The sequence below is a fragment of the Muntiacus reevesi genome, chromosome 7, assembly GCF_963930625.1.
Source record: "Muntiacus reevesi chromosome 7, mMunRee1.1, whole genome shotgun sequence".
Taxonomy (NCBI): Eukaryota; Metazoa; Chordata; class Mammalia; order Artiodactyla; family Cervidae; genus Muntiacus; species Muntiacus reevesi.
This window is the reverse complement of record NC_089255.1, coordinates 80,827,538-80,844,541: the sequence shown is the minus strand read 5'-3', so window position 1 is coordinate 80,844,541 and position 17,004 is coordinate 80,827,538. Positions and strand designations below refer to the sequence as shown.

Below are 17,004 nucleotides of genomic sequence, written 5' to 3'. Positions count from 1 at the left end.
GGGAGCCATGCAGATGTCTCTGGAATGCCATTGTGGTCATCGATTTGTAGATGTCCTAGTGTTAGAAGTAATATCTGGGGCAGATGAGAGGTGAGCCTGAGACCATTGCAGAAGGTTTGCAAAGAAGGGCTGGAGAAGTATGGGGAAGCAGTGCCTGGGTAAAAGTTTGTCGCAATACATGTACACAGAGTTTGAATTCTTGACTGCTCAGAGTCAGTCTCCATTCCCCTTTACAGACTAAGTATAAAGACTCAGAGCCTCATCCCCTCCTCTTGACAAACTGGGTCTCAGAGTGGAGGGGGATTGAAAGAGACAGAGGGAAAGAGACAAAAGAAGAGACAGAGACGGCCAGGGAAGGAGAGAGAGAGAATAAGGGAAAATGAATGGGTCTGATGGAGCGATGGTTTCCCCAGGTGAGCTAGTAATATTTTTTTCTCCTCAAATTACTCTTTAGCATGGATGATTCAAATTTGATTGCACTGTGCATGAATTCTTTATAGCTGAAGCTTCTTATGTATTTTTGCAATATGTAAATATTAGAACTTGTATGTGTGTATGAATATAGAGAACTGCTAGAAATTTGAGCCAAAGTATTTTCTAATGAATGCTTATGGAGACTTGTTTTTGGTGCTATTTCAGGTTGGAATTGATCCTACATATTTTACATAATATGATTTCTATAAACCAGGCATGAGACAGAGGAGCACAAATTTGAATTTTGCAGTTACTTGCCTGAGAACCAGGGATATTTAGGCTTTCCTTTCCTAAGAAATTAGTTTTTAAGAATTCAACATTGATAAATAAGGTAATAAAATATAATTGGGTGTTTATAATTTCACAATGAATAAATAATAGACCATGCTACTCCCACAGTTATTTGTATCTGTTTTATTTACGTTTTCAGCAAATACCTAGCGAGATAATTTTTTTTTTCCTGGAGCTCTAATTTAATCAGTGATATGGCTTAGCCTAGTCCAAATTAAATATTGGCAATAATGAAATAAAAAACTCTTTTAATAAGGATCATAATGTAAGAGACACATGTCATAGTAGTTTGTAGATTTCTTTCTGCCCAGGGTTTGTTGAAAATGAACTGTGCTTCTCTCACTGTGTTGAATACCTATAGAGTGACACTGACTGGTAACTTCTGTTAGTGTCTAAGTCACAATTGTAATGTGAACTCAATCAACAAGGTATACTTAGATATTTTTACCCCTAAAATGTTGCAAATATCCATATGTGTGGGTAGCTGTATATGAGCATGTGTGGAAGTAGGCAGCTGTGAATATAAAACGAATATTGGTTTTGCCTGGATATTTATCTGTGTGCCTTATCACTCAAGTACCACAACTCCTGCTCACTGTCCATGGAACATTTTCCACATCTATGCACATGGGCTCTGGAAAGACATGAGACGTGTCCTTCAGGGGGCAAGGGGGCAGTTCCTGCTTTCAGATGCCTGCCTTCTTTCTCTTTTTAAAAATTACTTTTTATTGGACTACAGCTGATTTACAGTGTTGCATTAGTTTCTACAGCAAAGTGAATCACCTGTACACATACATACATCCCCTCTTTTTTGGATTTCCTTCCCACGTAGGTCACGGCAGAGCACTGAGAAGAGTTCCTTGAGATACACTGTTGGTTCTCATTAATTATGTTTTATACATAGTATCAATAGTCTATATAAGTCACTGCCAATCTCCCAATTCATCCCACCTCTTCTTTCTCCTCTTTGTATCCGTAAATTCGTTCTCTTATGTCTGTGTGTCTATTTCTATTTTGCACATAAGACAATCTATACCTTTTTTCTTAGATTCCACATATAGCATTAGTATACGATATTTGTTTTTCTCTTTCTGACTTACTTCACTCTGTGTGACAGTCTCTCCTGCTTTCTTTTTCCCACTTGAGTTAGGGAGACTGTAATTTCGTACATACCAACCTCATGAACAGTCTTCTTGGAGTAGCTTCTCACACCCCACCAGTTTCCATTTTCTACCCAGCCGCTGAAATAGCACCCTGAAGCCAAATCTCTGTTGTCTAAAACTCCTGTCCAGAAGCTAAGTCTCTGGACATGGTGGCCAGGGGTTACATTCCCTGTTTCAGCTTGTAGGGAAGATTGAGGTCCGTTTTGGAAAGTGATAGGGTTTCCCAGGTGGCACTAGCAGTAAAGAAGCCACCTGCCAGTGCAGCAGATATAAGAAATGCAGGTTTGATCCCTGGGTCAGGAAGATCCCCTAAAGCAGGGCATGGCAACCCACTCCAGTATTCTTGCCTGGAGAATCCCATGGACAGAGGAGCCTGACCGGCTACAGTCCATGGGATTGCAAAGAGTTGGACGTGACTGAAGTGACTTGCACAACACAGGGCTGGATTTAGAATGTCTCTTCATGCCAAGTTCACCACTGGACCAAGTAAACAAGCAGGTAGATTTATTGAACTCTCCTGATAGAACCAGTTTGGAGGAACACTTAGGAAGGGCCTTATTTTTAATGATCTGGCTAAGATGATTCATGCATACCACCCCACTTTCTAAATCCATTTTGGTAATTGGAATCTTATAAATGACCCGTTGAACCATCTTACCCGGGGGACCTGGGAAAGGATGTTTCCCCTTCGCTCCACTAGGACACACATGCATGTTCAGTCATGTCTGACTCTTTGCCACTTCACTCCACTAGGATATTTAAATAGCAATGCAGGTATTCCTTGCTTTAAGAAAACTGGAAATATGGAAAATTCAGATTTCCAAGCAAGCACATTAAAGAATGATTGTTAACTTTACAAAAGAAATAAGGACAGAAATCTTTAAGTAGTGAGTGACCACAAATTGCTTTATTGCCAGTGTGCCTGTATTTTGTGCCACCTTTGAATTGGAAGGGCTTCTCTGGTGGCTCAGCTGGTAAAGAATCCACCTGTGATGCAGGAGACCCAGGTTCAATCCCTGGGTTGGGAAGATCCCCTGGAGAAGGGTACAGCTACCCACTCCAGTATTCTGGCCTGCAGAATTCCACAGATGGAGGAGCCTGGTGGGCTACAGTCCATTGGGTCGCAAGGAGTCTGACATGACTGAGGGCTTCCCTTGTGGCTCAGCTGGTAAAGAATCTTGCCTGGAATGTGGGAGACCTGGGTTCGATCCCTGGATTGGGCAGATCCCCTGGAGAAGGGAAAGGCAACCCACTCCAGTATTCTGGCCTGGAGAATTCCATAGTCCATGGAGTCACAACGAGTCGGACACGACTGAGCGACTATCACTTTGAATTGGAAAGACTATTACCCACTTACTTCTAAAGATTTTAGAAATTTGTCCTGACCTAAATAAGAAATTCTAGTAGTCAAACTTAGGTATGGGCTTCTGGTAGTTTTCCTTGAAACTTTTTGTTTTGTCCAACAGTGTGCAATTATTCCAGTCATTTCCATGGTAGAGAAGAAGCCTTATCCTTGTAGTTGTATCAGGGAGATGCCTTCTCCAGTTTGTAGAGACAGGCACAGACAGGCAAGTGTTCTGGTGGCGCAGAAAGCAGAATCTGGTTCTGGGTGTAGCGTTTGCTCTCGCTAGTGGCCGCTTGGGCGGCTTACCTCTTTGTGGCTCACCCTCCCGGGCTGAGAAGTTGCATCCCTGCCTTTCCTCTCCCCCTCGAATCTGAGCTCTGAGTGAAGGAGCTCTGCAGGCAGAGCTGAAGCGACTCTGAAAGTGAAAAAGTGCTAGTCACTCAGTTGTATCCGACTCTTTGCAACCTCATGGACTGTAGACCAGCAGACTCGGAGCCTTGCATTTTACCCGGGGAGGAGGCTGTGTGAGGTCCATTCCCATTCTTTGGGTTTAAAGTCTTCGCGAGGAGGCTAGTGACTGTCTCAAGCAGTAACACAGAGAAAGCCCATGGGATTTTTTGGGGGTGGGGGAGGGTGGGCTTCCAACAGGAGTTTCTCAAGCCCACTTGCTGCTGTTCACTGGTCCAAAGCTCTTCTAGAAAATGTCTTCGGAGCTCAGCGCAGTGGTCACAGAGGTCTTGAACAGAGTTGGCGTTCAGTAGATACTTGTGGAGTGCGGTCGGCTGCCTGAAGCTTGCACCCCCAACCCCACCGCCCACCCTCGGGGGCGTCCAACAGGCTGTGAGGCTCCAGGTCACTCTCTGGAATGTGCTGACCTTCCTTCCCAGGGAAGGCGGCATTGCTCAGGGTGTTATTATTAGTAGCATGGCTTCTGCTGTGCTCTGGCAACACGCCCTCACTCAGGGTCCTTACTGAACAATGACAAACCCACAAACCTTGGCAGTCAACACAGCCAACAGACCACCCTCTCCTCCTCTGGGCCACTATGACCTGTACTTGCTGGTCTTACCTCTCTCTGGCCATCCTTCCAATTTCCTCTGTTGGTTCTTTATTTTGATCTTCAAACAGTTCTTTAAAGCTGAGTCCTAGATCTTTTTCTCTCTTCTTTTCTCTTTTCTTAGGTAATTTCATTAATTCTCACGGTTTCAATGACCACCTGTTTAGCAAAACTTCCCTGGTGGCTCAGATGATAAAGAATCTGCCTGCAATGCAGGGGACCTGTGTTTGATCCCTGAGCTGGGAAGATCCCCTGGAGAAGGGAATGGCTACCCACTCCAGCATTCTTGCCTGCAGAATCCCGTGGACAGAGGAGTCTGGTGGGTTACAGTCCATGGGGTTGCAAAGAGTTAGACACAACTGAACAATTAACACACCCATTTAGCAAAAAAACTTCTAAATTTATATGTCTAGTCTGTACTTCTCTTTTGAGCTCTAAACCCCTGTATGTGACCTCATCCACTTGACATTTCCAGCCCAAATCTCACAGACTTCCCAAATTCAACCTGCTCGAAACAGAGTGCTTCTCTCTTCCATTTGGTCCCTTTATGCTTTCCATAGTCTTCCTCATCTGTGTAAGTTTCACTGCAGCCCATCTTTTCTTAGGTCTGAATCTTGAGACTATTTCTCATCATCTCTCTTTCCCACACTCTGAAACTTCAAATCATGGTCAGGTCCTGCCAACGATTTCTTCAATACTTCTCAAATCTTCACCTCCATCAAGCTTGCCTTTCTCCTGCCAGCAGCAGTCTTCCAACTAGTTTCCTGGCAACAATTCTTACATCTTTATATTTCCTTTGCCTCCACCCCCAATTCTTTCCTTTGATAGCAGCTCTTTCCTTTCTCCCACCCTGATGACAATTTTTTTGTGTGTTTTCCTTGTTTTGATGACAATTTTTTGGTGTGTTTTCCTTATTTAAAAAGACCTTTTCAACTTTTTACTTTGAAATAATTATAACTACATAGAAAGTTATAAAATACCTTACTGAGAGATCCCAAGCACCCTTCACTCAGTTTCCTCCAAAGGTAACATCTTACATACCCGTAGTACTTCTATAGGTATGTAAGTACACTATGAACCAGGTACGCTGTGAACCACAGTACACTATGAACCAGGCGATTGACAGCCATGAAATCACAGACCTCCTTACTCATGTTACTGGTTTTATATTCACACACATGTGTTTATACATGTATGTGTATTGTGCTATGCAATCTTATCACATATATAACTACCACTGCAATCAAGTTTCAGAATTTCTTCACCATCCAAAGATTCTCTCTTGCTGAAGGAATGCTCTTTTAAATCCAAAAAAGAGGGGATATATGTAAATGTACAGCTGATTCACTTTACAGGAGAAGCTAACATAAGACTGTAGAACAACAATACTCCAATAAAACTTTTAAAAAATGAAAAATCTAATAATCTTAGAAACACACACAGAGTAATCTAGACTGCCTTGCCCAAAAGGCTTTAATGATTTTAAAGCCCCAAATCCTTAACGAGGGGCATAACGTGCCCGGGTCATTTGATGCCAGCTCCTCTCTGGGTGCTTCTCACCCGCCTCCCCTCCTGCTTTGCTTGCGAGCCTCTGCCCACTGGCTTTTCCCTTCCTTTGAATTTGCCCAGTCCCTCCACTGCTCAGTACCTTCCGCTCCATGCACCATCCTCCACACTGGAATCCTCTCCCTCACCCATGCAGCTAACCTCCTCACCTGCCAGGTGTCAACTCCAAGATCTTTCTCAGAGAAGGTTTCCTTGACATCTGACTAGCTACGATCCTCCCGTGATTTTTCATTGCCAATTATGATTTTCCTTTCATTGCCAATTATGATTTTCCTTCATGGCACTTATCACACAGCTGTAGGTAAATAGGTATGTGTGTAGTTTATTAATCTGAGTTCTCTCTGACCAGACTAGAGGCATCTGGAGGTGGGGGTGTGTGTGGTCTTGCTCACCAGTGTATCTTTTCTGTCTGGGACCATGATTGCTCTAGCAGATGTCCAGTAAATCCTTGTTCATGAACAGTTACTATAAGCTGGGTGGGTGTGGCTGGGTGTACACTGAGGCTGTGGAACTGGGCAATGACAACCTGCTAATCTAGGTATCTGCTCCATGAATTAATCGTCAAACTTCCTGGGTGTCCTGTCTAAGAACATGGGCATCTATGGCGCAGATCACTCAGAATCTCAAGCTGGTGTATTCTCTCCTGTTCCCATCCCAGTACTCTGCGTGAGAGAGCAGGATAGGGAACAACCTTGGCCAGTGTCCTTAGATATTTGAGATGCCATCAGGAATATCAGCTGGATGTTCATCCAAGCTTTTAAAGTAAGGTTTCTCTCTCCCCTGGGCCACTGGTATGGTGTCACTTTGAAAAAGTTATCGGTTCAGAGCCATGGGGGTTTCTACTTTGGATGGCCTCTGAGAAGCCCTAGAGAAGCTTTTAGGCTCCTCCTCTCCTCAATGCTCCCACCTGCTGTTTGTGAAGTGTCCCCAGCACCCCTCAACACGAGTCCCCACTCTCACTCTCAGAGATAGCTCAATCTGGTGTGCATTGCTGGAGCCCCAGATCTGAAAGGTTTGTCTGTTGACTGAATGGACAGAATGTCCCCCAAAGGACCATGATGGAACCAGCTTTGTGAGGATATGGAAAAGAGGAAACAGGGCCTTCTGCTGAGTTGCGACTTTGCCGAGGAGTGGTGGTACCCTGTGGATCTTGACTCTCTGTGGGAGAGTTCTACCACTGCCTCTAACTGGAGGCCCATCTGTACTCTTCTCCTTTGGAAGCTCACAATCCCTCATGTGATAGAGGCCAAGCAATGCATGATATGGTGAATTTGGCAGAATTGGGAGCTCTGGACAAGGTGAACCCCCAACAACAGGCAAAACTGTCCATTCTTTTGTGACAGTGTCAGTAATGGGCTTCACCCTGGGTGCTCTGCCTTCTGATTCACAGCCCTGAGTGACCTGGGGAACTTGTCCAAGTTTCCCATCCTTGTCAAACAGAAGGTCAAAGGCTTCACATTCTGTGGCTCACAGTTGTCCTCTTGCTGCTGGCCTCTGTCTTTTGGGTGAGCTGTAACTGAGGGTAGAGACCAGCCCTGCAGGCCACGCCTCTGGTGTTGGACCGCTGGGGCTGGATGCGCTAAGGTCACATTAATGTCCCTCCCTGCTCTTGCTATTGGCTTGGCTAATGTGATATTTGGGATGAAGGGAAGAGTTGAGGACCGACCTGGACATTCTTGCAGTGATGCTCTACTTCTCCAGCCTCCCTCCTGGTGCTGTGCAGGGTGTGGACTTCTGCTGGTCCCCTGGTCGTGGGCACGGAGGGATGCTTTAGGTGGCAACGCAGAGCCTTCCGGTGCCCTGAGCTCTGGCCCCGGGAGCCTCACACGCTCTCTCTGGTCTCTTCCCCTGTGCCCTGAGGCAGCATGAACAACTTTGCAGGTCAGAGGATCAGCTCCAAATAGCTCTTATGTTGCTCCCACCACAGCTGATGGTGGGGACATGAAGCTGCTGACTCTCATGGCGTCACCTTGTGCCGTGTGATTTCCTTTCTCATTCTCTCTGATCACCACTTTCTGTCCTCATCAACTGGTTACACCTCTGGGGGGACGTGGCTCTTAGGGCAAGAGGACTTGGATGACATCTCTCCCCAGCAAAGGGTTAATCCTCAGTCCTCTCTTTGGGCATTGGTCTGCTGTAACTGTGGCTGGTGGTGAAGAGGGCGGGTAGGGCCCCATCCAGGCCCCCAGTTTGCTTCCCAACACATGCTACCCTCCCCTCCCTCCAAGTGAGGCGTAATGTGGTGTGGAGGGGGTGACAGGTCAGACCCTCTGGCCTTAATGCTGCCATTTCTGCTTCCTCCAGGTCACCCCACCTGCCTGCAGTTCACCCTGAACATGACCGAGGCTGTCAAGACCTACAAGTGGCAGTGCATAGAGTGCAAGTCCTGCATCCTCTGTGGGACCTCGGAGAATGATGTGAGTGTGGGTTTCCCGCATGGGAGGGGAAACCCAAGGAGCTGGGAGTCCTTTGAGGATGGAGAGGAAGGTGGGGTTCTCATCACTGGGCTCCTGGGGAAAATATCCATCAGGACCCTCCCCCCTTGACTTTTGCCTTGAGGACCCTTGTGCTACAATGACCTTGTGCTTTAGAAACAGGTGCAGGAGGTAATGGCCAGAGACCGCCTTGCCTGCCTTCAGCCCTCAAGGGGTCAGTGATAGACAATGGTGCCCATCACTTACAGTTGGGATGTGCTTGGCTTTTTACACCACATTCTGGAATGTGTCATCTCATTTGGTCTAAATATTAAGCATAATAAATGCAGAATTTTTAAAAAAACACTTTTTTATGGAAAATTTCAAACATATACAAAGATAGAGAAAATAACGAGACTTGTGTACCCCATCACCAGCTTCAACAATGATCAGTACATGTCCACTCTTGTATTGTAAATATTGCCACCTCTTTTCATGAAATTATAATCCTAGTTATAATATCATTTCACCTGACAATATTCCATACATATCTCAAAAAGATAAAGAGTACTTTTTAAAAGATTGTGAATATATTTTTTACAAGTTGAAAACATAAGGATTTACTTTTTCACAAAAATAACCAAAATATTAACAAGACTTAAGAAATCACCAATTACTTAATATAATCAAACATCCAGTCAATATTTCTATTGCCTTGATTGTCTTAAACATTGCCTTAATTATCTTAAGTTGTTTCTAAATGTTTTTATTATGGTTTATTTGAATTGGGATTCAAATAAGGCCCATGCATTGCCAATTAGTTGGTATGTCTTTATAGTTTCTTTTAATATATAGGGTTTCCCTTCATTTTGCTCTCTTTTTCCCCCCTTGATATTTTTGTTAAAGAAATCAGTTTACTTGTTCAATAGAGTTTCCCATGATTTTGTTTTACTGACTGTATCCTTATGGTCGTGTTTGACATTTTCTTGTCTCTTGTATTTCTTATACAATGGTACTTAGAGCTAGAGGCTTGATCAGATCCAGGTTTTCTCTCTTTTTCTCTGCCTCTTTCTTTAACATATAAAAATAGTAAAACTACTTAATAAATAGTGGTGTATACATTCATCAGGAGGTACGTAATACCTGGTATCTCTCTTTTTGTGAAGGTAGCAACTCTTGGTGATCTTCAAACATTGATTATTTTATCAGGGGTTGTAAATAGTGATATTCTTACTCTATGATTTCTTCTTCTTTGTTTAATAGCTGGAGTAGTTCTATAAAGAGAAACTTTCCAAGCTTTGTATTTGGTTACCCTCAGCTATAGATTCTGTAGAAAAAGTGGGATAAATACTTGATTCTTTTCCTTTATCAGTTTTCAAAATAAGGAAGTGAATTCAACAACTATTCATGATCAAGAAAATAGAAATCGTGTATTACTTTCTTAACATGATAAGTTTTTTATACCTTAGAACTAAAACCATTATCTTGTTTAATGCAGAAATGCTAGAGGCATTTCTAAGATCAGGAACCAGGTAAGGATGGCCACTAATGCTATTACTACTCATTGTTCTAGAGATACTAGCTAATGCAACTAGGTAAGAGGTAACAATAAGAATGGTAACAAATTAGAAAGTTTTTCTCTATTTCACAAACTATTATAGTATATCTTGGAAGCTCTAGAGAATCAACAATAAAGCTAACTCAAACATTAAAGGTAGCAATATATAAAATTATCAGATAGAAATTAATAGCCTTCATATGCACAAATAATAACCAGTTAGAAGACATTATGGTAGAGACGCTCCACTTACAATAGCAAAAAAAGGAGAAATATTTAGAAATAAACTTAGCTGCAAGTATGTAAAACCTAAATAAAGAAAATTTTTAAATGCTTTTGAAAAGACATAGAAGCAGATTTGAACAAATGAAGACATGGTGTGATCTTGGATAGAATGACTCAAATTGTAAAGATTTCAGTTCTTCCTAAGTTAATTTATAAATTTGATTTAAACCCAATAAAATCACCGATATCCTTTTTGATGGAACTAGACAAGTTGATACTAAGATTCATATGGAAAAAATGCAAGAATAGTCAATGAAACACTGAAAAACAACAAAGGAGCCCTTGGAAGGGCTCCTTATGAAGGGAGTCTAGCCCTACTGGACATTAAAAACCTACTATAATGCCTCTGAAATTAAAACTGTATGGACAAAAAGACCAGTGGAATGGAATAGAAGACCCACAGATCAACCCAATTATATATGGACATTTAGTGTCAGATTAAGTTTGGTCTTCCCAACGGCTCAGATGGTAAAGAATCTGCCTGCAATGTGAGAGATCCAGGTTTGATCCCTCAGTTGGGAATACCTGCTGGAGAAGGGAATGGCAACCCACTCCAGTATTCTTGTCTGGAAAATCCCAAGGACAGAGGAACTTGGCGAGCTACAGTCCATGGGGTTGCAAAGAATTGGACACAACTGAGTGGCTAACACACGAACACACACACACAAAGGTTTATCTAAAATTATTGGATCAAAGGTAGACATTTTCATGAATGGTACTGGGACAATAGGGTAACCATTTGGGAGAAGATACAATTAGGTCCGTATCTTGTATAATACAGAAAAACAGTCTTCATGAGAACTGGGGATATACATATAAAAAATAAAACCATATTAGTATCAGAAGAAAACATGGATAAATTCTTCTCTAATCTAAATAAAAGGTGATTCAGAATTCGCTAGGAATAAAAGAAAATGTTGACAAGTCTGACCACATAAACATCTGCATACTAAAAAACACAATAAAGTAAAAAGATAACTGACAAACTGGCAGAAAATATTTGCAGCATATACTACAGATAAAGGTCGCAATGTATAATATATAAAGAACCGTTAAGGTTTGAAGGACAAAGGATCATAAACTTGATAGAAAATGGGAAAAATGTGAAAGATAGCTCACAAAAGATATAAAAATGACCCTTATACATGTAGGAAAAAATGGTTTGAACACATTCATAATTAAAGAAATTTAACTGTAAACAAAATTGAGATATCATTTCTTACCCATAAAATGAAGGGAAAAAAGTATGACAGTGTATTTTGTTGATGAAATTGAGGGAAAGCTGGCACCCTTATGCATTGTCAGCAGGAAAACAAAGTGGTACAACCCTTTGTTGTACCAATACCTAACAAAACCACTGTGCACTTACCTTTTGACTCAGCTGTCTCACCTACCCTATTCTAAAGATATACCCATAACACTGAAAAATACATATGTATAAGGTTCTTCATGATCACCTTGTTTTTAATTGCAAAGTATTGGAAATGACCTAAATGCTAATACACAGTATGGGTGAATAAGGGATGGCACAATGAAGTACTATGTAGCTATAAAACAACAACAACAACAACAACAACACAAGATCATCTTTATGAATTAATAAGGAGTGATTTCTAGGATATGTTGTTAAATAAAAAAGCAAAGTAAAAATAATATCTATAGTACATGGCCATTTTTGTAAGAAAGGCATAAGAAAATATACATATATCTTTTTAATTGTGAAAGAGAAATAGAAGAAGGATAAATAAGAAACTAGAGAGACTGGTTATTGTCAGAGTAGGTGGAAATGTACATTCCAGAAAAGGATTCCCATTTTGCTGGAACTGTAGCCATAGGTGAATTCTGGTTCTTAAATATTTAGGAGTAAGAAACCCTTAAAGTGTGTTTCTCATGGGGGATAGCATGGACTGGTTTTTTTTTTTTTTTTCTTTTTTGGTAATATTGGCAGGCAGTTATCTGAGAAGCAAATGGAAAAGAAGAGATTATGGTGCTAGACAATTATCAACCTAAGAATGATACATTTAAACCCACAGGTACCTTGGTTTTCCTTTGAGAAAGTCTAAACCTGGATATCCTGTCTTCTTATATAAGTAGGAGCTGTCAATGTATTTCAGATATTAGTAATATTGCTTCTCATGTCTCTCCCTGTTTCTTGTCCCTCTTCTAACTTGTTTTCACTCATATTATCCCTAAATCATATTGCAATTTCGCTTACTTGAGTTCTGACAATAATGGTGTAACCCTTGGAACAGATTATACCAATCTCATTTTCATCCTACATTTCCAACTGCTACTTCTTAGCCTCTTTTTTGTCTGCCTGTCCTTAACTTTGGTGTTCCCCAAGCCTCTATTGTTGATCTTCTCCTCAATAACTTTTTTAGTTCTTGATTTTTCAGAAAATTCAATGAAAGCTATGGATTTACTTTTTCCTTAGAAAAATTTACTTTTGGACCTGTATGCAAAATTGTACATTTAATTTCTTTTTTTTTATTTTTAATTTTAATTTTTTTTTCATTTATTTATATTAGTTGGAGGCTAATTACTTTACAATATTGTAGTGGTTTTTGCCATACATTGATATGAATCAGCCATGGATTTACATGTATTCCCCATCCTGAACCCCCCTCCCACCGCCCTCCCCATCCCATCTCTCTGGGTCATCCTAGTGCACCAGCCCTGAGCACTTGTCTCATGCATCAAACCTGGACTGGCGATCTGTTTCACAGTTGATAAGATACATGTTTCAATGCTATTCTCTCAGATCATCCCCCCCTCACCTTCTCCCACGGAGTCCAATGTCTGTTCTATACATCTGTGTCTCTTTTTCTGTCTTGCATATAGGGTTATCGTTACCATCTCTCTAAATTCCATATGTGTGCGTTAGTATACTGTATTGGTGTTTTTCTTTTAAGGTGTTCATGTACATCCCTCCATGAGCACAAGTTCAAAAACATCTGCTTTCCCATACTCTGGGCTTCCTCTCCCAGGACCTTCATCACCATCTCATCACCAAAGACTCCCTAACCCATATCTCATTCTCAGGCCTCTCTCCTGATCTCCAGCTGCCTTCAGGGCATCCTCACCAGGTGATCTGTATACCTGCAGAACATGTTTATAGCTGAGGTTACCTTCTGCCTCCCACAGGCTTGCTCCTCTGCTCATGGCTTAATGGATGGCTACCTCATCTGACTTGCTGACCAAGACCACAACCTAGGAGACACCCTTGATTTCTTCCTTTTCACTCTCTACAGCTAATCAATGACTCTCAAATGGAAGCAGGCCCCTCTTCTCTCCCCCAACCCACAACCCTAGTTCAGACCATCATCATACGTTATCTCTTACCTGGATGACTACAGTAGCCTCCTAAGTGGTCTCCCGGCCTCAAGAACCAATCTCTCTCCACCTGGGCATCTATTCTGATACAGCAGCTAGTGAGATCTTTCTAAATTGCAAGTCTAACCTCTGTTGCTAACCCTTTGAAAGCTTCCCATTGTGTCCTATTGAAAGGTCTTAGCATGATAAAAAAGAGATCTTTCATGGTCTCTCCTGTCTCACTGCTTGCTCACAGGGGTTTCCAACTTCTCTATCTACTTTTTCAGGATCTCTAAACTGTCAAAAGCCAAGGTGAGGTTTGCTACAAAACTTTGCAGATGTCTTATAAGCCATCAAAGCAGACCCAGAGATAACTGAATAGAACAGGGCTGAACCTGGAGGATGGGGACCAGGTCACAAAGACTTACTTAGTAGCTCCTATGCACAGAAATTCTGAAGGAGATGTGGAGATGAGTAAGACAAGGTCTGCCCCAAGGGCTGTGCAACTTCTGCAGGTGGACCAAAGAGCCGTGTTCCAAATGGACTGTGTGCAGATGTCTGCCACATGCCAGGCTTGGCAACATAAAGTAAAGTGCAATTAAATGTCATAAGAAAGAGAAAGTACATGAGGATGCAAAAGGGGTCAGAGAACTTCCATTTGAGTAGATTAATGAAGTTTTTGTATCAGTGAAGTGTTTGAAGACTGGAAGGGTGGTTAGGGAATGGTTCAGAAGAGAGGGAATCAGGGACTGTGAGAGCCTCCAGAGAGAGCTACAGGAGCAAAGGTGTCAACTGTGTCCTTGGAAGTTAACCACAGTGCCGGAAAGGCCTATTCTCATCTGGTCTCCAACCTCCAGCCTCCAAGGAGGCTTTTAGGAGCTGACAGCTGGCATAATACCACTTGCATTTCTCTAGTAATGAAACCCTGAAAAGGTTCTGAGGTGTCAAGGATGTTACAAACAAGTATGCTGCCCATTTCATAAATGGAAAGAGTAAGATCTAGAGCAATTCACTTAAGATTTGCAAACACTTAAAGTACTGTCTATTCACTAGGCAAATATACTGAGGAATACAGAAATGCATTAAATTAATTTTCTACCCTTATGGAGGCAGAATTGTTGGTGATGTGAGTTCAGAAGCATAAAGAATCCCTTTAGGCTTGGATGTGAGATGGTGGGCTAGGGGGGCTTCTTGGAGGAGGAATAATTTGAGCAGAACACTTATGTGGGAGTAGGGTTTGCATAGTTCAGAAGATGGATGGGGGAATTCCAGGTGTGGACAAAGCACATGGCATGTTCAGAGGGAAGTGAGGACTCCAAATGGGGCTGGGAAACGGGTATCCAGGGAGGTTGATTAATGGAAATAAGCTGGTGGCATAGGTCAATGGGGGCCCGAAAAATAATTAACCTAAATAATTCCATATTTCTTCCTCTCCTCCTACTCTGTTCCACCAGGACCAGCTACTCTTCTGCGATGACTGTGACCGTGGTTACCACATGTACTGTTTAAATCCCCCCGTGGCTGAGCCCCCAGAAGGTAATAATGATGAGGTCACCAATAACAACAACAGCTACTTCTACCACTTCCCGAGCCCTCACTAAAGTGCAGGCCTTGTGCTAAGGGCTTCACATATCTTGTCTCGTTTAATTGTCATAACCTTTCGAGGTAGGCATGACCACTCCCATTTTACAGATCATGCAACTGAGGCCCAGATCAACCAGCTAAAATTCCAGCTTGAAGGCCAAGGAGATGTTTCCCAGGCCTATGACTGAGATGGTGGCAGAGGTGTGAGTTTCTAAGGGAAACTGGTCCAGACTTGGTGATGCTGGTTAAGAGGCACAACCAAGGAAGCAGGGTCTTCACTGCTGATCGGCCAATCATCTCTGTGCACTTACTATTATCTGAACAGCGTTATTCTGCTGAGTGACAGACTTCAGCATGTTTCTGGAACTGAGACTCGGTCTCTGGATCATGAAAATCAAAATAAAATGGGGCTGATAAAAAGCTTAGGGCCAAGGGGTGGGGTTTGAGGCTTGGGGAGAGGCTGCTCGTAATGCTGTCTTGTTTCTTGTAGGGAGCTGGAGCTGCCACTTATGCTGGGAACTGCTCAAAGAAAAAGCCTCAGCCTTCGGCTGCCAGGCCTAGGGTCCCCGGACACACATAGAAGGTGACTTGCCGCTGGAGAGGCTGAAGCAGAGCCCAGTTCAAACCCGATCGAGCCCCTACTCCCGTATATCCAGACAAACCAACTGTAAGGAGGAACGTCAATCAGTAACCACAGAGCACGTGGATACAGGGCATCAAGGGGTGAGGTGTCTGCTTACCTCCTACATGCAGGTTTCCGTTCTTCAGCCAGCCCCCCACCCCTTGTTTCTGCCAGAAAGATGGTAAACTTTTGAAGAATGACCCCAGCCACAGCCCTGTGGACCCTCCCTCACATTTATCCTGGCACCGTGGCCCTCTCACTGGTTCCCCATTTTAAGGTCCCGTTTTGTGACCACCCATCCCGTCATTCCTGTGTGGTTTGGTGTTTCGTATTATCTATCGTGTTCCAAGAAACCTTCGCACAGCCTCCCTGCCCTCAGCTTCGTCTTTCCATCCCGAACTCAGCAGAGGAACAAAGGGCTGCAGAGAAGTTTTTATTTATTACAAGCCTCCCTGGAAACTTCTAGACTCGGGACCTGGAGGCCATCTAGATGGTGAAGCTCTGAAATCTCTCCTGGTACCTCCGTCTCTTTGAGGAAGAACTTTTTGCTGCTTTCTGCACCCATCCCCAGTGGATATCCAGTGATATCACTGACAGCCAAGGGTGGGGGGTCTCTAGCTGGTGCTGGGGAGGGAGGAGGAGGCCATGAGGGGTGGGCGCAAACGCTATGAAGGTAATTCTGAGGCCCCGTCAGAGCCAGTCAGTATTTGCTGTCCATCAGGAATGGCTTTGCAAGGGACCAGACTGTCAGTGCTGGGGCATCCTTGAGGAGAGACAGGCCACAGCATGGGTAGAGCTCTGGAGAGGTCAAGACTCTGCTTTCCATTCGGTCTGGGTCTGGAGCTTTCCCTGGTGGACCAAGAACCGGGAAGGTGAGTGAAGGCTGCCAGGTCAAGAATCTGAATATTGGTCCCGAGGACTGCAGCTCTGAGTACTGCAACCCTTCAGTATTGACGTGACACCGCAGATTGCTTTTCCTGAGTAACTCCTTCCTTTTGCATCGTGTACGTTTGCCATTGTCTGCTGAGACCTGACTCTGGGAACTTCAGGATGAGGGAGAAATGATTCCCTAAACAAATAACTGGGATGATGTGATTATTTATGACCAGGGTGACCATCATTCAGAACCTTCAGCTCGAGGTCTGCTCTTGTCTCCGAAGTCCCCAGTCCACGCTGGATTCTCCCTTTGAAAAAAAAATGTTTTGAGGAGGAAGAGGTGGGGAGGTGCTCAGATTCCGAGCAGTCTGTGTTGGAAGTCAGCCCCGTGGGCTGGAGCGGGCCAGGCCACCTTTGAACCTCCGCAGCAGTGGCGACAGGAGCAACACACAATAAA

The 17,004-nt window shown here is 43.2% G+C and overlaps 1 protein-coding gene across 2 annotated transcripts in view; it reads left to right on the top strand.

Moving 5' to 3' along the window:
• DPF3 (double PHD fingers 3) overlaps window positions 1–16,240 on the top strand; it is a 277,562-nt gene extending 261,322 nt beyond the window's left edge. The window contains exons 9-11 of one of the 2 annotated variants that reach the window (XM_065941252.1): window positions 8,201–8,313; window positions 14,920–15,001; window positions 15,540–16,240. In XM_065941252.1, coding sequence (XP_065797324.1) covers window positions 8,201–8,313; window positions 14,920–15,001; window positions 15,540–15,610 — 266 coding nt within the window. In that variant the 3' untranslated portion in view covers window positions 15,611–16,240. Of the gene's footprint in view, window positions 1–8,200; window positions 8,314–14,919; window positions 15,002–15,539 lie in introns of those variants that run through there. The other variant, XR_010663960.1, reaches the window with a different exon arrangement.
• The last annotated feature ends 764 nt before the right edge of the window (window positions 16,241–17,004 follow it).